Consider the following 27,312-nt stretch of genomic DNA (forward strand, 5'->3'; position numbering starts at 1 on the left):
CCATACACACAGAGGGGACGAATGATCCTCTATACTGGAGAAAGGAGACACCTCAATCTCAGATACATTTTCTAGACTTACATCACTCCTGAGTTACAGTGGAGAGCTTAGTTCTTCGTTTCATGATGAAGTTTTTACAGAACGTTAGCATTACAAATGGTACCAGAATGGCTTCAACCGCATAGGCTTTTTTTCTTTTCTTTTTTTTTTTTTTACAGAAAGTTGCACAAGGAGGATTTAGGGAAAGAGGAAGAGGAGCCTTCTGTTTCAACAGCTGTATGGGCTACTTAGTATTTGTTACCTTGGTTGGGCCTCTAGACACATCACCATCATCTCCAATTTGTAAATGCAGAACCTGAGATTAACACCAATGAAGCAGCGCATCCCAAACAATACAGTTAACTGAGTGGCAGATGGGGATTAGGGCCCAGGCCTGTCTGCCTTCACCTCCCCACCCCGATGTCTCCAACACACCTCAGGATAACAAAACAATTAAAAAACAATTAAAAAAAAAACAATTATTGGGGGAGCCTGGGTGGCTCAGTCGGTTAAGCGTCTGACTCTGTTTTGGCTCAGGTCATGATCTCATGGCTGGGTTCGTGGGATTGAGCTTCTCGTTGTGCTCCATGCTAATGATGCAGAGCCTGCTTGGCTCTCTCTCACGCGCTCTCTCTCTCTCTCTCATGATCTCACGGTTGGGTTCTTGGGATTGAGCTTCTCGTTGTGTTCCATGCTAATGGTGCAAAGCCTGCTTGGGATTCTCTCTCTCTCTCTTCTCCTCCTCCTCTTCCTCCCTTGCTTGGGCTCTCTCTCAAAATAAATAAATCAACTTAAAAAAAAACAAATGATTACTGTGTTGGTTTTTCCAAAGACATTTGGAGAAATCTCCATGGTGCGAGATAAGTATATTGTTGAAAACTGGTAACAGTTAACAACTGTGTTCCTAACAAGTGCATTTCCTCAGCTCTGAGATACTGTCTAAGACCTTACGTTGATTGTATTACAGTGTTCTGCAGACAAAAATTCTTCCGTATAAAATGTACCTATCAATTTTATGAAATAGATATGAGAAGGAGAAAAAGTGGGAATAAGAATCAAGGAAATGGAAGATCTTTAGCCTCCTCCAACTTCCCATTGGCAGACTGTGTGGATGTTAATTAACCTCTCGAAGTTCAGATGAAATTGAGAGACTTTCATGATCCACCCTATGGAAGCCATAAATCGAGTTCTAAGTCACTTGAGGGCAGATTATTAGGAAAGGCTAGCAATACCTAATTTTCTTAAGTCAAACATCAATTGGACAAAAAGTAATGTTTGAATGTTATATTGCCTCTAGAGAAATGCAAAATAATTCACTACATCACCGAAGGAGTTTAGAGCATTTGAGACTAGAACTTTTGTTAGCCAATTCTAAAAAAACAGATGTTTTGGATCAGAGTTTCAAATAGTTACAGAAGTTTGTTGTTGCTTTGTCTTAGGACATGAACAGCCAGAGGCACGTGGTAACTAAACACACACCTACAGCGAGAGGGGTCACATTGAAAGTTTAGTTATCACCTCTGGGTTTTTCTTGCTTATTCGTATTTCCAAAATGTGCTACAAGGAGTGTACTTCTTTCGTAATAATTATCCCTCCTTGTCATTCTTCAGTTAAAAAGAAAAAAAAGAGATCTGGTTTCCTATCCCTCTGGTACGACTGCTACGTCTCACAAATGCTGTATTCGCATGACGCAAAAAAGGCAACTGAAAAATTCAGTTGAAAATTCAAAGAAAAAAATCAATTCTATGGCCCCAAACCAACATCAACTGATCGAACTGGTGTCACTAGCATTACCTGGGTTTTAAGACTACTTTTTCGGCACACGCACTTGGGAAATGCGGGCCAGATTCCTTTTGAAGTTGGAATTAGGTCGCCGCATTTGCGGACCTTGGAACACAGAGACATGTTCCACCAGCTTTCGTTGCGTTGTACGTGCCGTCCAATCTCGGCTGCTGGTTACTGAGGCCGAGTTCCCTCAGGGAAGGACGCCTGCTAGATCCACGCGGGGCCAAGCAAGGGCCTCACTGAGGATGTCCTGGCCACCTACAAACAAACCCCGTGAGGATGACACTGGCTTCTGCTTTCCGCCGCTCAGGAGACCGGCCGAGCAGTCCTCCTTGGGGCTGTGCAGACCATGAACCCGGGACAGAAACCGCAGCTTCTGGAGCTAACGAGGCTGTCGCGGCCGCTAAGGAGAGCCGCCAGCAGCGCGTCTCTGAGCCGCACGCGTCAGTCCAGTCGGTACCTCGGGAAAGGGCACGCTCCGGCACTGGCTAGGAGGGGAGGTGATCAGGACAGTGCGACTTGCGCCTGCGGCCATTCGACTATGAAAATGGAAGCCGAGCCCGGGATTTGCCCAAGCCTTCTAGGCTGAAAATAATCACCCCACTGGGATATTGCTGCGGTCTCAACGACAACAACAAAAAGCAAACAAACAAACAAACAAACAAATTTAAAAAAAAGGAAAAAAGAAACGAGAAAACATAAAAACGAATGCTGCATTCTAATGTACTGAAGTGATGTGAAGCAACAGCACTGAAAGCCGGCAGAAGCCCACAGGGTTTGCTTCCATCAGACGTCCGATGAGAATTCACGAATAAATGAGGGAGGCCTGCTTCCGAAACTCTTAGCAAACAATGGCTCCATGGGTGAAAGCGTAAGGCAAAGCCGCTTCATTACATCTACTCGATAACGCTCAGCCAGAGAAATGTTTCATGAGTCAGTGGATTTCAGCAGATATATTCTTGCAATGCTGGACGTCAGAAATATAGAAGGCAGCCAGGTGCGGCTTTCTGAGTAGTTACCTGTGGCTCTGAGAGCTGCAATAGCTCGTGGGGGATTTAGGAAAAGTGAGATCTTGCCATTTTCCAGAAATCTCATTTGGATTGCAAAACAAAAAAGACAGAGAGGCCCAATAAGAATGACACAGAGCATGTTGTCTGCAATTTAACACACACCATTGTGTGCCAGAAATATTCATTTCCTAAAAGAGGCAAGTAAGACAAAATCACTTGGGATATTTCAATTGCAGCCATGACGACACATCCCACACATTCATTACCTATTCCTCACCGAGTGCATCAGGCCACTTGGGAAAACCACACCTCGGGTCAAATCCAACTAAGGAAGCCTGGTGGCCCCGTTGTTGACCTAGAGCACCGTCTACTCTTCTCAATTAGGCAACGCACTTTTGGGCATCGTTAGAGAGCTGTCCCTGGGATTAAAGTATATACAAACGAAGCAAGAGGCGTGAGCGGAACCCGCAGAACTTGATAATGACCCCCTGAAGGTAGCTCACGGGACTGCTCTCCAGAGTCAGCGCCGAAATCGCTACTTACCAAGAAAACTGGCGGCATCTGGTAGAGTTCAGTGTTTAGAAGCGCAGGGGTCAGACAGAGGGACAATCTGTTGCTTAAACCTTTGTGACCGGAGAGCGTTACCTCTCTTTCCTCCAGTTACGGCTCTTTCATGCCAGGAAGACAGCTGCACCCACCTTTACTGAACACGGGGACGGGGCCAACCACTTACAAAACTAGGGGGTTTGGAAACCGGAATTCCCACGGTTTCTGAGAACACCTGTAGTGACTGGCACAGGTCATGAAGCCCCGTCACAGAAATACCATCTCGGGGGGAGAAAAAGCCATCTGTCCAGGAATCACCTGTCAGAGAGCAGTCTCTCCAATTCATGAGAACGCTTCCTAACACCCACAACCCGCCCCCCCCCCCCCAATATCTTAAAGAAGATACGCGGAGAAGTGGAAAGCCATTTTCTAACTGGAAAAGGAGGCACCGTCCCCTCTAGCACAACACCCCGAGCATGAGTCTGTCACGTGATTCGGTTATTTGGGGTCTCTTTACGGGCGGGGTAGCGCGGTGTCTGCTAGGACTCACTACAGAACGACTGAGTCGGAGCCGCCCGAGTCACGTTTTCAGGACGTGCCCTTTGAAGAACTTCCTCAGCCCCAGCAATCCTCTCTGTTTGCAAAGTCGTGGAACCCCTGAATTAACTCAGAGAAAGGAATTAAGACTGCCGACTGAAACCTCTCTCTGTGCACCCCCAGAGTTGTCTCATAGAAGGGCAGTAGCCGTGTCCCAGACAAAACACACCCGGGGGGCGCTCGAGAATTTGGAAAATCCACTTGAGAGCCTGGACAAGGGATGGGCTGAGCCTGGAGGTAATGCTGCATGAAGAGAAGTCAACTCGGCCAAGAGCACTGGGGGGGGGGGGGGGGGGGGGGGGGGGGAGGGTGCTTTTTCCTAGCGAACCCCAAGTAAAGACTGAAAACGAGAAGGCCCGGTGCTGTTTTCTGATGGCTCTGGCACCACACTTGGCATACCGTGCCTGCATTCTGACGCCTCACCTCGTCTACCTTTCCAGACACCCTTCCAGACACCCTTACGCTTCACCCACCTAGGACGTGGAGCCGACCGGTGTTTGACAAACACTGCGTCACAAAATCGAATTCCTTAAGTTTTCAAATATCATCTTTTGATGCAGAAAGTTTAAATGTCTTCAGTAGGGTAAGCTTTGCGCATTAATCCAAAAAAAAAAAAGCATCTTAGGGTCCTTTCACACAAACTCCACCGATAAGAACTCTTCTCAGAGAATGCCCTGTCTCCTCACGAGTCATTTCAACGTGGGGGCTGTTGGAGGGACGTCTCTGGTCTCGTGACCGAACCAAGAGGGGGGCTAGATCTTACCAGTAGCTAGACAAAGCCACAGAGAGGCTAGCCCTCCATCCACACGGGGAGCGAGACAGGACCACGCTAGAAGGGGCCTGAGCTTCTCAGCTGCTCTTTCTCAAAGTCCTCAAGGCCTGGGAGGCACGGGAGTGTCAGGAAATGCCAACTTTCCATGCCTGGAGAGGACTTTTAGGAGCCTGCGATGGATGCAGCAGGTGCTAAGGAAGTTATGGTGGGGGGACCCTCACATTGGAAGGCACCTTCAGAAAATGGTCTCTTAAAAAATGCTCACCGCCGTACCAGAAGCTAACAAGCTTCCAGAGTGCATAAGCAACCACTTTTGCTAGATGCTGGTGCCTTGCAGGGGTCGTGTTCATTGCATGTGACATGCAAGATACTACAGCTTTTTGTTAAACTGAACCTTAGGGCATGCATTTGCTCTTTTGCAGGGTTGTTTTTTTGTTTTGTTTTTTTTCTAGGTGGAAACAAATATTGTCTGTGTACACAGGGAGTGAAAGGGAATGGAAAGAGAAAGAAATGGAGATTTTTGCCCTTTTTTTAAAATTTCAAACACAGACATCTCTGAGCCAGTTCTACCACGTGGGATGACTGTAAACAACTGCTTAACTCTCAAGAAGACTAGCTAGTAAATTTACAGACCAACATAACTGTTGTATTTTTTAAAATACATTTTCTTTCAGTGACTATCCATGGTTTTAATCACATGAGACTTTAAATCTTTTATAGGGGTTGGATCTTGTTTGAGGAAGAACCTATAAAAACTCAGTTCTCTTGTCATCGTAAGTCCACAATCTGCAGCCCATGGGCCACATCCAGCAAACGAATGAGTATCTGTGTAAATAAAGTTTTATTGGAACACAGCCATAACCACTGATTTACATATTACCCAGTGTTGCTCCCATGCTCCAGGGGCAGAGCTGAACAGGTGGGACAGAGACTGTGTGGCCCACAAAGCCTAAGATATTTACCATCTTACGAAAGCTTTTTAAGAAAAAGCTGATCTTTGACTTAAAATACAATGAATAAATACCAGCATCTTAGATGAAAAATACTAGCTTCAGAACCATTAGAAGTACTAGAATTTTTGAATTATCATCTCTTCTCGGAAATGTTACAAATGACTAAAGCACTACTGTCGGGGCTAAGAAGGGAGGTAGTTGAATGGAGCGGAGTTGACAGGTGTCTCCGCTGCTCCGCTGTTACCTGTTTAAGTGCATCTTCTCTGAGTCCATCGGACAAAAGTCGGCAAATCAATCTACATTCGAGTCTGCTCTGGGTGAATTATATGCCTGTCTTTTAAATCAATTTCCTGACAATAAATCCTTTCCTCGGCCTTCAGGCAAGTGGCAGTCACCTCTGACAGAGACGTCGGCCCCTTGTGTACAGCTACAAACCAGCATCACGGTCTAAAACCTCAAGGACACCAATAGTGTCCATCGGCCACCTCTTCGTCATCATTTCGTTAAACTACAAATTCTGTTGGAACGTCCACTCTCAACTGCTATTATAGAATATGCAGATTTAACACACTTTGCGCCGCATTGTCTTTATTCGGCATCGCCACTGAATTCTGGGAGTCGGGTTTGCTCGCTCTTTAATGATGAATGTCCTGCATTGGTTCAGAAGGGCAGCTTCATGGGCTGACTTACCTCATGGCACCAGGGAGAGGGAGATTTACGAAATGAAAACTATAGGAACAGGGTAATGGGGGAAAACATAACTCTAAACAAGAAGTTGATCTGTTGTTTAAAAAAAACAAAACAAAACCGAAACTGCCAGTATCACCTGGTGAGCTTTCTTGCTTTAGGAATTTGGACACGGCGGTAGTTGAGAGAAGTGCATTGTGGCCAATGATCTGGGTCACAAGTAACCACCTGCTTGACGTTTCCTTCCAGCGCAGCCCTGTTCGACCCCCACCGAGTTCTAAGCATGCCCTGCGGCGGTTTCAGAAGGGCCTCCCTTGCACTTACTCATGCATTTGTACGTCTGCTGTCTGGGACTGTTTTTCACGTGGTATAACGGAGCAGTGTTAGTAAGTTAGGGTTAGTTTTCATTTTCTCTTATTTCATTCAAAATGGATGTGAAACTTACTGGCATACCTAGGCTGCAGCCCCATGCAAGCAAGCAAAAAGCAAAATATTGAAAATGGAAGATAAAGGTAAACACTGGCTAGCAGGCAGCTAAACTCACCCTTTTGTACAGCCTATGGTCCACCAGGGGGCTTTAGACAGTAAAACAACACCAAACAGCTATTAGCACGTGAGGGTCACAGCAGAAACCGTATACACAGCTTTATTTCAACAACAAAAAGAGAGTATAAAGTGGTTCCTTTTTTTTTTTTTTTCTTTTTTGGAAAGAAAGAAAAGGAGAGTGGTGAGGGGGTATGTGAAATGAGCAGGTAGAAAATTCACCCGTTTATCGCAGGGTCTGAAAATGCTGGGGTCGTATGACTTGGCAAACTCCTTAAGAAACAGGACACTTCTTACTGACTCCTGAAGCCATTACCTACCTACCTTTTCTGAGAGGGGTGTCAATGAGGTTTTCTATTTTAATACTTCTCAGGGACATGACACACGACAGTTTCTCTTAAAATAATACTCAATACCCCAGAGTGGAAACAGGGTTAGGCTCGTCCAAGGGAAAGTATGAGCTCGACCTTTCAGTTCTACCGATGTTCAGGATACAGGGATGGGAAGAGAATACTGACCTGATACAGTCGGTATGCAAAAGTTATTAAGACCTGCCTGCTCATTTTTTTTTCTTCCTAACATCTAAACCATTATGGGGCAAGTAAGGAAAGGAGCCACTGGGGGGGTCTTTATTCTATCCCAAAGAACGAATAGGAATTCCGAGTCCATAGTCTAATGTTCTCCTCACAACAAACCTTCTCGCCACCTTCATGAGCTTACTACTAGTTAAAATACGAACTTAAGAAAGGTAAAACCGTCATGAAATTCTTCTCGACTAGCTTAGAAAGAGAGAGCTTTGAAAACAAGAATAAAAGCGTTCCTTTGTTCAGCTCACTCTGGGAAGCCAGCCTTTTAGGCACGTAAGTTTTGCTTAACTCTCTTCTTACCCTCTCCACTCACCCAATGTAAATGCAGGGCGTGGCTCTGGACGAGAAAAACAGAGGGGGAGCATGGGGCTTTATGTGAGTTTGCTCACAATGACCAGGGTCGCATTACCTACACGTATTTTCAAAGCTTGAGGCGAAGACTAGAAGAAACAAGGAAAATGCAACTTGCAAACATTCTGGTTTGTTCAAGGTGGCCTAAAAAAGAGCCACGTAAAGCTGATTTCCTTGAAAATAGAGTCTGTTGGGAGAGCGTTAACCCCACTCCCGGCAAGGCAGGGTAGACAAATTCCTGGGCTTTTCATTTTGCAGGTGGGAGAGGAGAAAGGAGGGAAGGAGTGTGAGCACAGGCGAGCACATCCAGAAAAGGGCCTAGGGAAGTCCCTGGTGAGTCACCAAACAACGACAATCTCATGCTGGCAAAGGTATGGCTCAGGGGGAGAGAAGAGGGACTGACCTCGGTAGGGATTCCAGAACTAATGTGATTATGTCGCAGGTGCCTCATATTTTGATATGCATTTCCTAACAAGACTTCCCATTTGAGTATCAATATGCATATCTCACTGGGCAGCTGGTCACGGGGAAGACGACCCCAGGCGCTACAGGGTAGAGAGCAAATGGGCTGCGGATGCCTGGTAAGCGTGCATTAGCTTCTTTCAAATGGCATTCTGTCTAGAGAGTGCCAAATATAGCCTAAAGAATGTTCTCTTTAAAATTTTTATTACTGCTAATGTGTGGCTCTGTGCACATTTCCTCTTAACAGGCCAGAGAAGAATTCTTTTGTTAACAGAGGGAAAAGCGCAGATGGCCGGCTGACCCCTGTTAAGTCTCCAGGTCAAAAATATTTTCGAAGTTGGCAAGCAGACAGTGGTGGGAGTAAGAAAAACTGAAGTGAAAGGAAGCCTCTGAGGAATCGAACTGAACCTGGACCCTCGGGCTTTTGGTACAGAGACATAAGGAGAGGAGAGAAGACGTTCGAGAGCTACTTTCTAGCTGGAGATCACAGCTCCCGATGCACAGGGAAGCCACAAAACCACCTAGGGTCGTGGAAACACAGCTCAGAAGGCCACCGTCACAGACGTCAGCCCAGAACCCTAACCTCATCGAGAAAACAAAACAATCTCCCCAGCTTCCCCCAGTCCTACGGAAAGAGGCTGGTGTTCCCAAAGGAACCTCAGACCGGAAGGAACGAAGTGGAACCCTGCTGGCTGGCCTCTGCCCTTGTCTCCGGGAGCCCGTTTTCTCCTCACTGAAAACGCATGGCCCCACGCAGACGGCCTCCCTCTGCTGCACATCTCCAGCAGGGGGCGCCCGCCGCGTAGCACAGAGTCTCCGTCGGAAACCCTGCGTGTTTCACCCCTTCCCTGAGAACAGGAACTGTGTTCTCCGTATGGACACACGCTGGCCCGGGAGGCGCTCGGAGTGAAAAGCAGGGTGGCATAAAGAGAAAAGGGGCATCAACGGCCAGTCCAACTAAGCTGTCCTCACACCCAAACTAGGAGAGAAAACCACCGGCAGGAACCTCTGCCTTCCCTCGCTTACAGCGTGCTCCGCAGGGCTCCCAGGGCGGCCACTCAGTCTGCAGTTAGAGCTCTGCTTCCCTACTGCAACTTGGGGCGCTGGCTGTGATGGATTTCGGGGAGTTCGCTTTACACAGGACTTCCTGAGCGGTTAGAAGGGTGAGTTTTTATTGCTCTTGATGAGTAAACCGTCTAGATGAGGCTTAATGTTACCTGTGGCGGCAGCGGCGTAGAAACCTCATTATTTTTCGAGCAGCTTGGTCCTGCTTTTTGGTTAGCAAACTGCTCCTGAAAAAGCCGGAACATCACTGTCACGGGTAGGGCACTGCCAAGCTTAATGTGCAAGAGTTGAAAACAGACGAGCAGTGACTGACGACTCTTAATTCGACAGTTCACGCAGCAAGCCCGACGGCACCGGCAGTACCACCTTGGGCCCGCGGAGCCTGGGCGTCGCCGGCAGAGAAGGGAGAGGCAGCGGGTGGCACTCTGGCCTGGCCATAAAGTTGGGGGGGGGGGGGACAGTGCCGAGGCTGAAAATACGGTGACACTGAACTGTTCTTTCACAAGTCTTCATGAGCTCATTTTGCGGAAGAAGACCTTCCGGCGTCGGCCAGGCTGTCTTAGTTTAGAGGCTGATTAGCCCGAGTCCGATACACTCTTCGGGGCTGCTGTGTCCTGGACTTCTTCTATCGGCAGATTTTACGGTGCTCAAAGCCTTCATCACCCTCTCTAAAACGGACTACGGCTCACCTCTAGCTAGCCTTCCAAGGTCTCGCCTGCAGTGACCCCACACTTTAGATGGGGGCTGCCCCTCTCCTGAGTAGGAAACTTCGGTCCTGCCAAATTCTCACCCGAGCATCAAGATAACTGGGGGGAGTGGGGCAGGGTGGAGAGAGGAGGAGTTAAATAGATATAAAGGTCGATGGACAGCACCGGTATCACTATATGGTGACGTGGCATCTAGAATGGCCCATAAAGGAAACCACTGCCACGCACGTGTAGCAGGGCCCTTCTTTGGGTGACGCCGAGGTTCTCTTCCCTAGACAGCCTCACCTCCACGAAATCTCAACCCACCTGAGCTTCTGTTGTACAATTACAGCTGTTCGGCGAGCCTGCCGTCTTTTGCCACACTTCTTATAACTCCGATAATACTTCTGGATCAGCACAGCGGCACGCCGGCTCTGCTGAAATTTTTTTTGTTCGTAGTAACTTCGGAATTTACTCTGGATGAGGATGGCAGCCTGTGTCATCTTTTTATAAAGTGCGTACTGCAGGGAAACAAGAATAAGCAAAAGAGTAACAAACAGGAGCCCCACGAGTCTGTGTGTCTTTTGGGTTCTCCGGGGAAGGGAGAGCGAGAAAGCGCCTTGTCCCCTTGATTGTCCTATTCTCTGGCTTGGGTCCAATTATGAAAGAGGCAAACTGGGAACCTTTGCACCTACCTTTCCCAAATGCAAAATATTAGTTTCAGGGTTGCCTTCAGACAATGTATTGCTTTCAGTGTGCTTTTCCCCGAGTATCAAATATTTTGCCCTACTTGAAAACACATTTAATAGCAATGCGCTTGGACACTTAGGAATGACGAGAACACATTTGGAAAGTATAATTTAAATGCTTAAGATTAATATTTACTGCCCAATTTTGAAAGAACCTTTTTGTACGCCTCCCAACCAGCACCACACACACGCCTGCTCGGAGCGGCCAGCCTCCAACCCCTGACTAGATCATTCCACAGGACACATGTCTGAGTTGCAAGGTCCCAAATACAAGGCTTATCATGAAACGCTGACACCTTTAAGACATGTAACCTGCAAAAGATTAACACTCAGAAGACCAACACAAGGGTGATGCCATGGAACTTGGAAAAGTGTCACGGGACCAGGGACCTCCCCGGAAGCCGGCAGCGGTGGGCGCCTTCCGCCCAGCCAGCCGCAGAACTACACGAGAGAGGGAAGAAGGCACAGGAGAGGAGGTTCTCTTCCATTTCCGTCTCAAGGCGCTAGAAGCACAGAGCTCTCCGTACTTAAAAAAAATGCGACGTCTCAACTGCTAATGAGGATGAAGAGGAGGACTATGGGGACAAGAAGTCACCAGGAAGCACCTTGCGTGCAAGAAGGCAACTTACCACCCTGGGGGAAAATACTCCTGAGGATGTCCCTGCCTGTATGAGCTGGACTGAGGGGAGGGAACGGACTGGCTTCTCAGAATGTTCGAGACACAGGACCCTTGTGTAAGAACCCTCTCGTGTCTCGTCTGACCTCCTTTTCATTTTCATTTGCCCCCAAATCTCCTAAGACAGGAGCACTGCGTGAGGCAGGGCCCCTGTGGCTTTCATCCCCTCGGCCTGTGCACACCACCCATGCGGAAATTACTGGACCCCAGGGAAGCACACTGGGCAGCAGGGTGGTGCGTTTTGTGCCTCGCGGGGCTCACGGTAACTGGCCTGGATATATTCTCTAGAGAGGCGGACATGGCCAACAAAGTGTCCAACGACTGTTAATGCCGAAGCCCACTCCAACGGAATAACCACGTGGTCCCCAGAGACGCCCCGAGGTTCGGCGGCCTGGCAAGGGGAGTATGCCTATGTCAAGACCCTGCCGTCTTAATGGCCCTTTCTTGTTGCTGGTGATGGGTGTGGCGTTTGTGACTCTGGTGAAATGGTTTGTGAGAGGGACTTGGGTGTCATTACCTTCAAGGCTATCCATGTCAGCTTGGGGAGAAACAGAAAATACAAGATTAATGTTAGATTGCTGAATAGAATGAAATTAAAAACCAGAACCAATAAAACGCCCAACCGGAAAAAAAAAAAAAAAAAAGAAAGAAAGAAAGAAGGAAAAAGGCAATCTGGCTATCTTAATGCCTTCTTTCTTCCAAAATATTTTGTCTTCTACTTGTCAGTATTTCAAAAAAATATTGCCTTCTGTCTTCCTGGTTGTAGACAACACTTCTTTGGGAGGGTTTTTTGTTTTTAATTTATTTTTGAGAGACAGAGTGCAAGCAGGGGAGGGGCAAAGAGAGAGAGAGACACAGAATCTGAAACAGGCTCCAGGCTCCGAGCTGTCGGCACAGAGCCCGACGCGGGGCCTGAACCCACAAACCGTGAGATCATGACCTGAGCTGAAGTCAGACGCTCAACCGACTGAGCCACCCAAGTGCCCCTGGGAAGGCATTTTAGAAAACAAAAATAAAACTCATATTTTGGAATAAACACCTGTTTTAATCCCAGACGTGAAGCGTGGATTCTGTGTGGCGTCTGCTCACGTGAGGACGGCTCCCTGCACAGCTCTAGGTACTGTGGTGTCAGCGTTTACACAATAAACCTTCATTTTCTGGGATCATGAACTCAATCGGCTCTAAGATGAGGACCCCTCCCAGCCCACCCCCTTTCACTTCTCTAGGCTTAATCCTAGAGAAACTCAAGAAAATGGCAACCCTTATCAGAAATCAGAGTGAACCCCAGACCATAGCAAAAGAACATAACAACACACTTCTACATCTCAGTGTTTATTAAGCCTTGGACAAACATTTAAAACCTCTGTATGGGACAATCTCATAGAAGGTTCTAGAATCTACTGACAGGCTTGAACTTATGGACCAGTCAAAACTGAATTAGGCAAGTTTGTATGTTTTCTAACCACCTGGTTAGGAAGGTCTGATATTTACGGACTTTCTCTGAGCTTCAGCTTCTTTATTGTAAAACAGAAACAAAATTATTTATTTCTAATCATCGTAGAGAGCAGATGTGATGGGATGATGCGCCCACAAGACCTCGTACATCCTAGGGCCCCGTACACACTGGTTAGTTCCCTTTCCCATGGGGCGGCAGTTAGGGAAGCTTACAGGGTGTTCTGGAAACAGCAACCGTGTGTGAAAGAACACTTAGATCGTCTTCCTGTACGTCTTAAGTGAGGAATGCAAAAGCCGTTTTTAATGTTCTACGCTTCTTCAGGTTTCTATAAGTCTTGATGTGAAAACAGACGGGAGGAAGTGGAAGGAAAAGTGGCTATAGAGTTTATAATTTATACAACTCAAGGTCAAAGATAACTGCCACTATTTACCTTCTCTGGCCACCACATCAAACTCCCTCATGGAGTTAATGGCTACAGAGGCTGTAGGTAAAATTAACTGCAACACAGATCCTCCTTTCAGACACAGAGAGCTTCTTTGGCACCGGGCCAGCGTCTCAGGTAGGTGATCATACCGAAAGGTCAACCCTCTAAACAGAAATTACTTTGTGGAATAAGTTTAACTGCAGACAGTTGTTTGGGTTAGTTTTCTCCTTCCCCCTGTGGAATATGTTCCTTTGGGTTTTTTTTTTTGTTTTTTTTTGGTCAACGCAATTCAAAGTTGGTCTTTGAACCGGGCACTGGACAGAGCCCTCTTGGGCCAAGCCACACGCTAACACCCTCAGGGGCCTGTCGTTTGGACGAGGACGAGGTGCGCTTCCCACTGGGCCCGAAGGGGTGGTTTACCTGTTTGTATTTTCTGTAACAGCGCTGGATGACGGCAGCAGCGACTTCCTGCTGTTCTCGCAAGGGTCGGCCCTTGAGGGTAAAGTGAAAAAAGACCATGATTTAGTGTAAGAAACACTGATTTTGTGTCAGAAATGTCAACTTTCTTAAGACTTAAATAGAATTATTACTCACATACAACTTTCTCTGAGACCCCAGGTTGACCGAAATACAGTGATAGTTATAAGCAGAAATTAGGAAAAAATGAATTTACAGAATGGATCTTCAGTTCCTGCTACTAAACAGAACTGTCAGAGCTGGATGTCAGGAGGTCTAAAAGTATTCATCTGCCAAGTAGTTAACGAATCGGGGATTGTACTATTGGTCTCTAAGCACTTTGCCAGATCTCCACCGTTGTTCCTAACTTAACCCCAGCTACTCTACTGTGGGATCAATGATGGTTGGCTTTTAACACCTTTTCAGGGTGGTCAAGGGCTCCTTTGAGAATATGGAAGGGCGCGGACCCTCTCCCACCAAAAATGCACATGCGCAAGCTTTACCGTAAAATTTCAGGAGTTCATGGGCCGCCTACAATCGGTCCCAGACCTCCATCCGGTTGGAAGTCCCTGCTTTAGGTCATAAATTCCTTGTGGCAAGTGTCAACTTGCTGGATATTAACTAAATCATAAATATCTGTTATCACTACCAAGAATCAATGGAGATACTGATCTCACACTACTGTCAGTTTTATTTCACTGAAGCTTCTGAAGATTATTAATAATCTCATGTGACATCATAACTCCAAACAACAATTCTATAGACTCAGAGGGAAAAGAAAATGGCATCAGGTTTTAGTTTGGATGATTCTGACTTTCATCCATTCTCCCCGATCTTACGAAACGTCACGACATCAGAGCTCTCTTCTACTCTACCTTGTATTTCCGGAAAGCGGTCTGGACAAGCCTGGCAGCTTCATAGAGTTCTCTCTGCTCATGATCAGAAAGAGTCAGCTGAGCAAACTCATTCTCTACCTTCTCACTGGTAGACGCGCTCAGGAATTCAGACCAATCTGCTGCTGAGGGAAGGCTGGGTTTCTCGAAAGCTATTTCACTGACTGGGGAGCCGACAGGGCTCAAGCTGGTATTAGAAGAAGGGGTTAGAGGCTCGTTATATGCACTTCTGAAACAAGAGGAGACACAAGGGAGAGAGACCGGTGACTGATCTGCACGACCCATTACATACCGAGTAAACAGACAAGAGCCACTGCGCGCCACCAAGAATCTGCCCTCCTTCAGTCCAGTGAGTTGCTAGACATGCTCTGTACTTTTCACTGTCCTCCAGTGAGTGAGTTCCTACTGAGTACCTACCATGAGTTTAGCACAATGCTAAACGCTAAACTCACTGAAGATGCTTTCCTGCCCTTGATGAAACTTCAGTTGAACTGGGCGGGGGGGGAGGGGGGGGGAGAGAAACATCATGGGACATGACCTCACATGCACAAGGGGAGAGACATCACAGAAGAGGTGAGGAAGAGGGACCTGACAGTTTCCTTCCTTCCGTCAGGTCTCCTGTTACACAGCATTCATCAGATCAAATGAGACTCCTCTGCCTTTCACTGAGCCTGGGAATTCACACTGGTCAGTGGCCCACGGACTCCCACGGACCTGATCTGGGCGGCACTTGGCAGACGATCGACATCGGCTAGGTAACTGGCCAGCCAGCTCATGGTACTGCTAATGGTGGCAGTGTCTGTTCTTTCCAAAGCTGAGGGCTCCGTGGGCACAAAGGTCTCCTGCTTGATTCGATCGGGCGTGGCTTCGATGATGTGCTCTGCCAAGGTCATCATGTTCACCTACAATCCGGAAATCACAGAAACACTCATGTGAAAAGGGACCCTCAGATGTTATCCAGCCCCTCCCCGCCCCCACCCACCCTAGGGAAGAGAAAAGGAGGGAACGAGGGCGGCCTTCCACCTCTATCTGCTGTACCCCAGTGTCGCTGTAAGGTTTTACACAACTCACCCGAATGTGCGGACACCTGATTTTCTCCAAATCATAGTTTGGCCCCAAATCTTTGGTCAGATCTTAGAGGAAGTCTGCCTCGTGCCTACTCTCTGAGCAGCTAGGGTCAACCACTTAATGGAACTGTGACTGGGTGGTTCCACAGCAGGCCGACAGGTTATCATGGTGAGTCTAGGCGTAACCTAAGGGATGCCCACCTCTCTCAGCAAGGCCTTGCCTAGAGACCCCCCAGTCCTCTAGAGGGCAGCAATGAGCTAACCCAGAGAACGGCTTGTAGTTGACCAAAGCCAGTTAGATAATCCTCTTCTTGATTCCCCACCTTCCTAGGCACCAATGGGGAGGACGTGGGACCCACTTCTGGACAATGAGACTCTCCGGACATCTGCTGCGGGGTTTGGGGCAGAGCTTCTGCTCTCCTGATCAACGAATTGATGCCCTGGGCTCGCCCCCTTCTTGCCTTGACTACAGACAAGCCCCAGCACCCACACTTGAACTGTGAAGCAACGCGCCACAAGGAATGTCGCCAAAAAGGACAGAGAGCTCAGGGAAAATCTGGGTCCCTGATGGCGTCACTAAGCAAATGAGCCTGTGCACTGCTTGTCACGTGAGAAAAATAAGTCATTGGGCTCCCGATCCTCGCACCCCAAATACATCCCTAACAGATGCGCTCAGGACTCCTCACAGCTGGTCTGCACTGCCACGTATCTGATCAGACTCGGAGATACGGCCTTGTTTTTAAAGACTTCCTTGCACATCTCTTGAATATGGAAATTGACAGACAGCAGTCGAAGGTTTTAAGCGAATGCTAGGTGTTCTCTGGGACCCTTACAAAGGTGACAAAACGCTTATCTGACAACATGAATGAGCCTCAAAATCAGTATGAGAAGTGCAAGATGCCAGACACAGAAGCCTGAATGTTTTACGATGCCATTTATATGAAATTTCCAGAAAAAGCAAAACTTCAGGGATGGAAATCAGATCGGTGGTGGCTGGGGCCAGGAGGAGGGCAGAGATGACGGCCAGAGGGCATGGAAACTTTCTGCAGGTGACAGAGGTACTCTACGTGGGGCCAGATTGGCCACAAAGGGCACTCAGAGGGGGCAGGTTTTAGGGGACGTGAGTTAAAAACACTTGAGTATTGGGGCGCCTGGGTGGCTTAGTCGGTTAAGCATCCGATTTCGCTCAGGTCATGATCTCGCAGTTCGTGGGTTCGAGCCCCGCGTCGGGGTCTGTGCTGACTGCCAGCTCAGAGCCTGAAGCCTGTTTCAGAGTCTGTGACTCCCTCTCTCTCTGACCCTCCCCTGCTCACGCTGTCTCTCTCTCTTTCCTAGAAATAAATAAAACATTAAAAAAATTTTTTTTCTTTAAAAAAAAATAATAAATAAATAAATAAATAAACCACTTGAGTATTTCCTAAAGTTTCAATACACAAGCATCATTCTTGTGACAGGAATAAAAATGACTGTCACTGCCTTTCTTTTCCTTCCATGTTGGCCTCTTGATTTGCGACTCGAGCAGCAGGAAGTCCTACCTTGATTCCTTTTCCATGAAAGGATTCAAGTATTTTATTACAAGCAAAGTGGACTTTCTGGAGACTGAAGGTTATAACTTTACAGTCACCCTCCCCCACCCCACACAATCCCTCCTTTTATAAACACGCATCAGTGTGAGAACATCTTAGCATCACCACCAGTGCCACACTCTGGGATGCCACACGGCATTTTTTATCATGAGGGCTGCAAAAATCAAGGACATTTAAGTAGTTTTAAACAAACTAATAACGTTCTAAGCAGCGGGACCTAAAAAGTCATGTCATCCATTTCTACATTTCTTGTACTGCGGTCAGACAAGTTAGCCTTTAAATGTGCAGCTTTGGGTTCATGCTTAGATTCTTGTTGTGGTCTATCTAGCACAGGAGCCATTTTTACAATATGTCTGGGACATCTAAAAAAATTATATATATACATTTGCTATGTATATTAATTACATCCACAACAAGCATACCCTGCATTAAATCTATCGTATGCATTAAATACCCATGTGAAAGCCAGCTTTCTAATTGCACTGTTCTGGGTTTTTACATTTCTGTATCTACTTAACCTGACAAATCCTGAGGGAAAGGTCAGTGGCACCTTATGCGTATGCTTCCACATTCCTTTGTATTTATTGGTTTTTGCTTCCATATCCATAAGCTGTGAGGTTAGTTACAGGACAGTCCACAACCCCAAGGGTTCTAGCTTCTCTGACAAAAGGTACACACATACTATTGGCCTTGAATTGCACTTGGTGTCTTTTTTCCTTCTATATTCATTTGTCTTTATATCTTTGCCAGTGGCTGCGTGGCTTTGTTTTCATGATCTTCTTGTGTTATTTCGTTGTAATTCTGTCTTTCACAAACAGCATATAGTATAGTTTGCCTTTTTTTTTTTTTTTCTCACCCAAACTGAAAATCTTTTAATAGAATTGTCAGCTGGCAAAGTGAGGAATGAATCGTGCTTGAAAATACTCCTGCAATGTTTCATTTTCTGCTTATTTCTGTTGTTGCTGTTTTTCCTGAACGTTTTCCTAAATGGGCCACAATTTCCTTTTTCCCCCTTCAGTGACTTAGAAATTCTGTCATCTGTTTTTATGCAGTCTAGTGACCTGACATTTCTAACAAGCATATTTCAGCCTCTATTTACCTACATAAGGGGAACAAAATCTGTGATCTTCCCTAAGCAAGAGAGCTCCTTCAACACCCTTCACCTTCTTCATTTCCCTACCTCCCTGGTTTTGTTAAAATAATTAGAATATTAGTTCCGGGTTAGTTTTAAAATGTGACTCCTCCTTGATTTAAAGAATCTCTGCCAGTGCCTTGTACACACAATCACATAGTCACTAAGTACTCAGACGTATCAGTTTTACCGGTTTTGTGTCTCTCTCCTCCACGAGCTCTGCCTTGCCATTTCTTGAATTACTTCGTTATTTTTCACTGTTATGTTTTCATTTGGCTGAAATACGTCCTGAGGTTGTTGCTTTTTCGTAGATACATGCTCTTAATTTAGCACAGTATTATTCTCTCAAGGCTCAGCGAGAATGTAAAGCAGAATTTTTCAGGTTATTTTGTATTTCCTGCATCGATTCTGTTTTAGCAAAGGACAGCTACCATGAAGCTCTCGTATCCAAAGGCTTTTAACTTGAGTTCCTTGAAATTATGATGTAAAATCAGAAATCCAGTCCCTGAATCAAACCAGCTACATTTTCAGCACTACACACCACACCAGCCAGGGGCTACCGTCATGGGGCACACAGACACAGAGCACTTCCATCACCGCAGAAAGTTACAGTGAACAGCACTGTTCTAGATGCTCAACGTAGATGAGCTGCCGATTTTCATTGTCTGGTGATTTATTACTATTTGCTTATAAGTGCTGTCCTAGACTGCTTAGTATTGATATGCGGGATAGCCAAAGCCAGCGGCTGTTTGTGTGAATAAAGTCTCACTGGCACATAGCCACACTCACTCGTTTATTTATTTTTTAACGTTTATTCATTTATTTTGAGGGGGTGGGGGAAGAGGGGCAGAAACAGATGGAGAGAGAGTCCCAAGCAGGCTCTGCGCTGCCAGCACAGAGCCCCACGCGGGGCTAGAACTCACAAACTGTGAGATCATGACCTGAACCCAAGAGTCAGACGCTCAACCGACTGAGCCCCCAGGCGCCTAACACAGTCGCTCATTTAATATTATCTAAGGCTGCCTTTGTTAAATAGCCATGACGGTCTAGAGGGTCCACAAAGCCTAAAATATTTGCCATTTGGTCCCTTACGGGAAAGCTCTGCCAACCCCTTTCCTAAAAAATTCTTTGATTTCTCGGGCAGCCTCCCCACGGCCGCAGGGGACAGCAGGTCAGCGGCGGAGCCCCTGGCCCATCCACGGGGACCAGGAGCACACGGGCCTCCCTTGTGGGATGAGGACAAGCGGCTCGGCCGCCGGACCTCCCCCAGGAGCGCTGGCCAGGGCGGGGCACCTCCAGGCCCCTCCCTCCCGTGGCCCCGCGACAGGCCTGGTGCCCTACTGAATCTCTTGTGGGGGGTTTCCCCGTGACACTTGCTTCAGGTTATAGAGGAAATTGGAAAGAGAGGAAGTCAAGCTCCTACTCAGGCTGCTCATTGGGTCCTCCCCTAAAATATAGGAGGAATACTTTATTTAGGGGCATTTGTTTGCTTAATAGCTTAACCTCAAGTTTACTTCACTATATATTCTCTTAATTTATTGCTAGTTTAATGCCCCCAAAAGGATTCTGGAGTTGTTGGTTTGTTTTTCTTTTTTAATGTACATTTATTTTTGACGGGGGGAGGGACAGAGAGAGAGGGAGACAGAGGATCCGAAGCAGGCTCTGTGCTGACAGCAGAGAGCCTGACGCGGGGCCCGACTCACGAATTGTGAGATCGTGACCTGAACTGAAGTCGGATGCTGAACTGACTAAGCCACCTCCCCGCCCCCCCCAAGGATTCTGGAGTTTCTAGGCTTATTGTAAAGACAGTCAATTATCGGCTTTAGGGATACTTCACCGCATCTCCTGAGAGCCGCGCGCCACACACACCTCTACCACAGCCGGAGGACAGCTGGGCTCCTCCTATCGCATTTGGTCATTTAAAAATTCTACCCACAGGCCTCCGGTCCTAGGTGCTCCTGGGCCGGGACTCTACTAACCCGGTACTTAAATGGGAAACCAGTCTCCCCGATGCAGAGGGAAGCAGAATATGACTGGAGCGCCCTGGATGAGCTCTGGGGAGCTGGTGTGAAGAGCGGGGGGCTCTGCTGAGACCCAGGCCCCCGGCCTTCAGGCCCTATTCACGACGTCTGATTCCCTCAGTGAAAACACGGCCCGTACCCAGAAGACGCCCCAACGCTCTCATGCGTCGGTCACACTCCTAACCCTTCCCTGGTGAGCGAACTGCACGGCCTGTGGGCACCGGCTGTAAAGGTATTGGGGGGCGCTCTGACGGACACCCCGGCCTCTGCAGGCTTACCTCGTCCGTGCTTACCTGGATGTCGTCCATGGGCTGTGCGCACTCCTCGCTCTCTGCACTATCACGGTAAGGCCCCATCTCTGTATTCACCACCTCTCTGTTAGCCATCATCAGGACACTCACTGGTTCCCGTGGACGCACCTGTGAAGGTGCGGCATCCTTTCCTACACTGGTCCCCTTCGGATTTCCAGTCACCTGTGCTGTAGACACACCAATGTAAAGATCTTTGGGACTCCACTTTACTACGGGCTGAGATCCAGAGGCTTGGAGTCCTGCAGTCTCTGGAACGGGAGGGGAGGTTTCCCGGACGTGGTCCCTCACTCCTTCACTGGGGCTGATTGTCTCAGGGACACACTGCTTAGAACTAGGGCTCTGCTTCCTGATATTTGGCTGTTCCAGACTCAGTGCAGTGGAGAGCAGTTTCTGCTGCCTTGCCTGGAAGGACTCAGGGTTCAATTTATGCTTTTTGGGAGCTGGATAATCTTTGTGGCTCTCACTGCTGTAGTAATTAGAGGGTTCAGAACGAGGTCTTCTCAGCTCTGAAAAGTACAGTAGAAAGGACAGTCAGGACAGGCGATAAAGTTAGGAACCCTAAAGAATTAACACTTTCTCTATTGCCTGAGAGACACGAAGTGCGAAGCGGGAACTCAAGACGCATCCCTAACATTTAAATATTCCCCAGCCGCGTATACGGTATTCAGATAGTCCTCCAAAATCTGTGTTTCTTTCTTAAATGGACACAGATTTTTTTTTTTTTTTTTTTTTTTTTGCTACTTTCTGCATTCGTTTTTGGGAGGGGTAGGAGGGAAGCAGTAGGCATTCTTACAGCTAAAAGAAAAATCGGAAACATAAAAAAAACACACAAAAAACAAAAAACAGAAGCTCCCAAACCCAAACCCTTAAAATGTTATGTGAATATCCTATGGACTTTTCTGGGGGTCACTGCACGAAAGCAAATGGGAAATGTGCCAAGTTCTGAGATGTAATCATTTTGCATTTTTACCTGGATTGGTACTTGCAATAACGGTGACTCCTTTGGATACTTCCGGTGAGTGGATGGCTTCACCGTGCCACTGCGCCATCCAGCTGTCTGTATTGGGCTCTTCGCTCGGAGGACAGTGGCTTCTGGGGTTCTGTCCCAGGTGAGCCTGCTCATCTCTCTGCAGGTGCTCCAGACACTCTGCTAATTTCACGTGACCCCTCGACCTGGCGATCCCCAAAGGCAGCCTTCCGAGAGAGTCCGGAATAGAGATGGCCCGACGGTCCCACTTGTACAGCACGACGGCCGCCTCTAAGTGCCCGAGGGCACACGCCCACATCTAAAACGACAGGGGAGACACAGCAAGCTCTCTCAGGACAAGTTCAGAACCATCCTTCACGTTTGCTCTTCTCGCCGATGGAGAAGTTGGTCCTTGCTGACAATCTCAACGGGGATGTAAGACCTTACCATCCCCCCATGCCAGTTTAGAAGAACGGTTCGGGGATTAAATGAGCCCATTCCTTACCAGAGGAGTACAGGAGAAGTGGTCCACATTCAAAGGGTCAACTTCCAGTTCCAAATCGATGCTGTCTGCGTGCTTTGTGCTGTAAGGGACGGTACCAGAAATTACTGCACAATTAATTAAGGTTCAAGAAACACTAGAATGTTATCAGACCCACAAAAATGAAACCAAAGTAGGCATCTGACATCCCTGACGTGAAGAAAACAGAGTCCCTAATTTCGCAGGGTGGCTTGGGTTACGAGGCCCGAGGAAAGCGGAGAGTGCAATATTAGGTTAGCATCTGGCTCGGCATTTCTTGGGATTCCCTTGGGAACTGTCCTCAGAGAAAGCCCTTTGCTCACAGGCCGTCCGCACCCCAGCCTTACCGCCATTTGATGAGGGTCTGGATGAGGGTGGCGTAGCCCTGGGCGGCAGCCAGGTGCAAGAGGGTCATCCCCCGGAAAGTCTTTGAGTGGATCAAGTGCTTGGACTTGGCCCAGCAGGCGCGGCTCATCATCTTCTCACACACGACGACCACGCGGCTCTCGAAGCAGCTGCCCAGCGTCCCGGGACCAGAGGCACACTAGGGGTTGGAAGGCTGCGTTACCACTGAGGACCCAGGGCCCTCTGCAGAGGCAACCTTCTCATGGAGGAGAAGCAAAACGCTTTACGGTTAGCCGCTCGGAACGGGAAACACGAAACTGCGCCTGAAGGGGCGTCACGGAACAGACTTGCACGCGTGTGGCTCAGCTGGCGGCACGCAGCTGCGCTCGGGGCACGGGGGGACTTTCCGTAATGCGGAGAGCGCCAGAGTCGATCACAGCTGACATTCGGATACGAAGGTCATGCTGGTCCGTCTCAGGGAGGGAGTGCACCGCTATAAAAGTGCCACTAGCCTCCAGCTGAAGCCGGCGCTGCGGACCGGGGCCTGCTAGCAGAGGAGAGCAGGATGGCCGTCCCAATTCTTGCATCTGGGGACACACCCAGACCTCTGCCTCCCCTGCTCCTCCTGAAGGAGAATTAAGTCACTTAGACGGGGATCTTTTCTCTGCCCCCCTCCCCGAAGAAACACTTTAAAAAATCCGGTAATGATCCCACCCTTTGGGGAAAGCATTAGAGATCTTCAAATGTAAGTGATATGAATAACAGTAGAGGCACACCAGAAAGAGAAATTCACTAGTTTTCACCATGGCTTTTTTCTCTTCATTCGGTTGTAGAGCAAGAAACATAGAATCGAATGTAGTAACCTCAACAGTTCATGTGAGTCTCTGTGATGGCAATTCTGTGTTTAAGATTCTCCCCCAAGAAAGGATACTTCCGGCCTGATTCTTCTCTGGTATTATTATTATTTTTTTAAATCTTTTTTTCCAGCAATGAAGTCCACAGAATTCAATTACTATGGAAATATTGTTGCCTCTCCTTTTCTATTTTTAAGTCTGGGGGGAAAAAACATGCAAGGATCAAAAGGCAGATGACAGATAAAATGTCACCCTCACTAGAGCTGTCAAAATGTCTTAAAGGAGCACCGGTGGGTGATCCCACTGTGCGGCAGAACGACCTTGACTCAAAAAGGACAGAGCCGCTCCCGAGACACGTTCACGAGCACAGAAGGTTACGGGTTAGTGAGCAGGGATGGAATTTTTTTGCATTCACAAAAAGAGCCACATCTTTATCACAAAAGGTGGACCCAGATATGTATTGAGGACACCTTAAATTAACGGAAGAGTCTTCAATAGCACTTAACATGGGATCAGGTTGTCATAGGCCAGTTACCGAATGGTTGAGCTGAAAACGACATGATATTCTATTCCCTTGATGCAGACTCCGGAGACAGGAGAAGGTTTTCATGGGAATCTCTTATTTAAGCCATGAGATACAGCAGAGAACGATTACTTCTTTTCTAAAATGTTAAGAGTCTAGGTGAAAAGCCTGTTGTAGCCTTAATTATATTTTACTGCGTGCCAAGTCTTTCTTTGGACTTCTGAAGACAGGGAAGAAATGAGAACACCACTTGGGGGAAAAGGGGTTAGGTTTTTGGGTGTGGTCCATAAAACGCTTTGGTTTTGCCTCTTAGTATTCAAATAGTATTAGCACTTGATATTTACAAGGATCATCAAACTCTAACGTTTTACTTAAAAATGTAACTGTTCACAGGAAATCATCATTCATCTTGAAGGAAGAGGGGGAGGTGTTCGGGGTTTGCAGGGAATAATAACTCAGCAGGAGAGAGAGGAATGCTATCCATCCTTTGAAAATCTGCCTCTAGGGTCTCCTGAAAAATAATTTCTGCCCAGGTCATTTTCTCAAAATGAAGCCCGTAAATAAAATTTATAGGAAGCCTTCAAGACTAATGGGGCTCTCAAAAAATATTTAGTAACTTCCCTGTTTGGCAAATTCTTCATGGAATTTATGAGAAAGCATATGTGAAAACAGGACAGCAGGGGTAATGTTGTCCCACACCAAATAATTCCAGAAACAGCTTCTCTGGGTCCTTCTGATATTGATCGTCTTGACTTTACAAAAGGCTTATAAGTGACCGAGTTTGATCATGTTTTGTTTTTATACTTAAAACAGATACGGAATCCAAAATACAAAATAGAGTCCAACTGAACTCTGAGTCGCCGTCGGGCCTGTTTTCTAAGGGGACACCCTCTGCCCGCACGGCCAGGCGGCAGTGCTGAACTCTGAGATCAGCAGCAACGATTTAAGGCTCAGGGAGGTCAACAACTGAGAAGCGCCACCATTCAAGGCTTCTGTGCTATTACGCAGATTTTAAGACGTAGGGGCACGGGATTATGAAGCACTCCCCGGGACTAATCCAGGAACGATACCAGCACCAGACACAGGACTTGTGATCAGGTCCCTCCCCGATCAATAAAGCAAAATAGACAAAATGGAAGGTGGTGTCGGCTCAGGCCGGTACCTGAGCTTGGCTGCCTCCATTCCCGCTTCCGTTGCCCCCTCCGCTGCTGCCTCCTCCGCTCCCCTGTTTGTGCTGCTGGGACCCCGTCATCTCCGCCATCCTCCTTTCCATCTGCTCCAGACGTTCTAGGATGGACATCCTGAACTGGTTATCTAGGGCAGAACAGGTGAGGGTGAGGTCGTGGTCCAGGAGGAGAGCAGTTAACACAGGGCCTGGTCAAGCCGCAGGACGGCATCCGAAATGCTGTCATCAGCCTAACCAAACTACAGGAGCCCATCCAGGCCAGATTTCTCCAGCCTCGTAGTGAGCCTCACACCTCAGCCAAGACCTGTGGCATTTACAGTAGCCCAGAATTCTCAGCTAAAGGAACAGAAAATCCCTTTTTGTCAGAGTCCTGATTTCTGATTCCTGGCACCCCATTTCTTTGCCAAATTCCCCAATGGAAGCCCTGGAGAGATCTGGTGGGCAGGTCCCTAGAACAAATAAATGAAATGAATATAATTTAAACCAGTGGAAGACAGGAAGATGTGTGTGTGTAAAAAATATATGTATATAAACACATATGTAAATACGTATACTTTTTAGAGTAGTATCTGTTTTACCCGAATTTTAAAATAGGTTTTATTTGTTGATCATTTGCTGGCTGAGACCCTCACACATTTCCTTTAACAGGTGACAGTCTGTTCAGAGCCCAGCACGAGGTGCTTCACCCTTAAAAACATCAGGCCACCATCGGAGCCAGGACTGTAGCTCAGAGAAGTTCGTGATTCTGCACCACCGTACTGAGATTAGGATCTCTCTTTCCCTCCACATTCGCGCATTTGCTCCCGCCTGTGTGTGCATGCACACACGCAGACACACGATTTGCGCTGCACGCATACATGCGAGAAGGAGCTAAGACCATGATGAAAATCATTAGCACTGATATTTACGCAACAAATTTTAAATAACGCTGTGCCAGGTACTTAGCAGTAAATCAGTCAGAAAAAGGCCTCTTCCTGCTCTAGCCGGGGAAGCAGACAGGATAATGTGAAGAGGAACGACAGGGCCGGGCTACACTTTAGATGAGTCAGGAAAGGGGACACCTGAGTTTGACCAGAATAGAAGGAACCAGCTCTGCAGGAACTGGGGTGTGCTACTAGCAAATGCAAAGGCCCTGAGGCAGGGCATTCGAGGAACGGGAAGCCAGTGGCTGCACCGCAGCAGAGAGGAGAGCAGAAGGTGAAGTTCAAGAGCAGGGGCCAGGACCAGGCAGTATGTACGTAAGAACCCCGACTGCGCCACAGAAGGACTGTGCAACTTTGAACAAAACCTTAAGTGCCTCAGTTTCCTCACCTCTTAACTGGGGATGATAACTGTACTTACCTCAAGGCTAATCATGGGAATTAAATGAATATTTGCCAACACTCAGAACATGTAAGTTGCAGATACGTGTGTCAGCCATCATCATCCTCATCATCATTGTCTGACAAATGAATTCTCTAGGAACTGACTGAGCAGCTGTGACAACCTATTTGCCCCCAACTTGTTAAAAGGCGTAACTGTTTTCCCAAATACAACCATCCAAACTGTGAAAAGGAAGAATCCAGAAGTGCTCTGTGGTGATGCCTGGCCTTCCTCACCATACACCCCAACACCAGTGAGTGGTGCTTACTGATCCCACAAGAAATAAAAACGCAGGCGGGACTGACACACAAAGCTTCCGACGCACCAGTCGCCGTTTTCATTGCTTTAGAAACATCAACCCATTTACTCTCTACGATAATCGTGAGGTAGGTACTGTTCTTACCCTCTTTCCACAGAGGGGAAAACTGAGTCAGAGGGAGACACCCTCTCTGGCTCAGGGGCCTGCAGCTTACCCACCTTGTGACACGAAGATGAGACCTTGTGGGAAGAGAAGACACACAGTGCTCGGGCTCGCCCCTAGAAGAGAACCTTTTTCTTGCGGTAACAAGGCAGTAAGTATGTGTTTCACAGGAAAATTCTCAGGACCGGGTGTTAAACTGGCCCGACTTTACTAAACCACAAAGCCAGAAGGGGGCTGGGGGAGACTGCTTTTCAAAATATCATGGCATTATATTCTAATA

The 27,312-nt window shown here is 47.5% G+C and overlaps 1 protein-coding gene across 4 annotated transcripts in view; it reads right to left on the minus strand.

The window, feature by feature from the left end:
- Positions 1-27,312, minus strand: part of LOC120233636 (calmodulin-binding transcription activator 1) — a 53,661-nt gene that overhangs the window by 5,837 nt on the left and 20,512 nt on the right. The window contains exons 2-12 of one of the 4 annotated variants that reach the window (XM_039234990.1): positions 25,226-25,377; positions 22,689-22,885; positions 22,327-22,405; positions 21,825-22,140; positions 20,837-21,021; positions 15,452-15,639; positions 14,720-14,966; positions 13,809-13,880; positions 10,411-10,604; positions 9,550-9,624; positions 6,934-6,964 (exon numbers count right to left, since the gene is read on the minus strand). In XM_039234990.1, the coding sequence (XP_039090921.1) occupies positions 6,934-6,964; positions 9,550-9,624; positions 10,411-10,604; positions 13,809-13,880; positions 14,720-14,966; positions 15,452-15,639; positions 20,837-21,021; positions 21,825-22,140; positions 22,327-22,405; positions 22,689-22,885; positions 25,226-25,363 (1,722 nt within the window). In that variant the 5' untranslated portion in view covers positions 25,364-25,377. Of the gene's footprint in view, positions 1-6,933; positions 6,965-9,549; positions 9,625-10,410; positions 10,605-12,025; positions 12,047-13,808; positions 13,881-14,719; positions 14,967-15,451; positions 15,640-20,836; positions 21,361-21,824; positions 22,141-22,326; positions 22,406-22,688; positions 22,886-25,225; positions 25,378-27,312 lie in introns of all 4 variants that reach the window. The other 3 variants (XM_039234988.1, XM_039234987.1, XM_039234989.1) reach the window with 3 other exon arrangements.

Source organism: Hyaena hyaena, unplaced genomic scaffold, assembly GCF_003009895.1.
Source record: "Hyaena hyaena isolate Hyena2069 unplaced genomic scaffold, ASM300989v1 scaffold_94, whole genome shotgun sequence".
Classification (NCBI taxonomy): domain Eukaryota; kingdom Metazoa; phylum Chordata; class Mammalia; order Carnivora; family Hyaenidae; genus Hyaena; species Hyaena hyaena.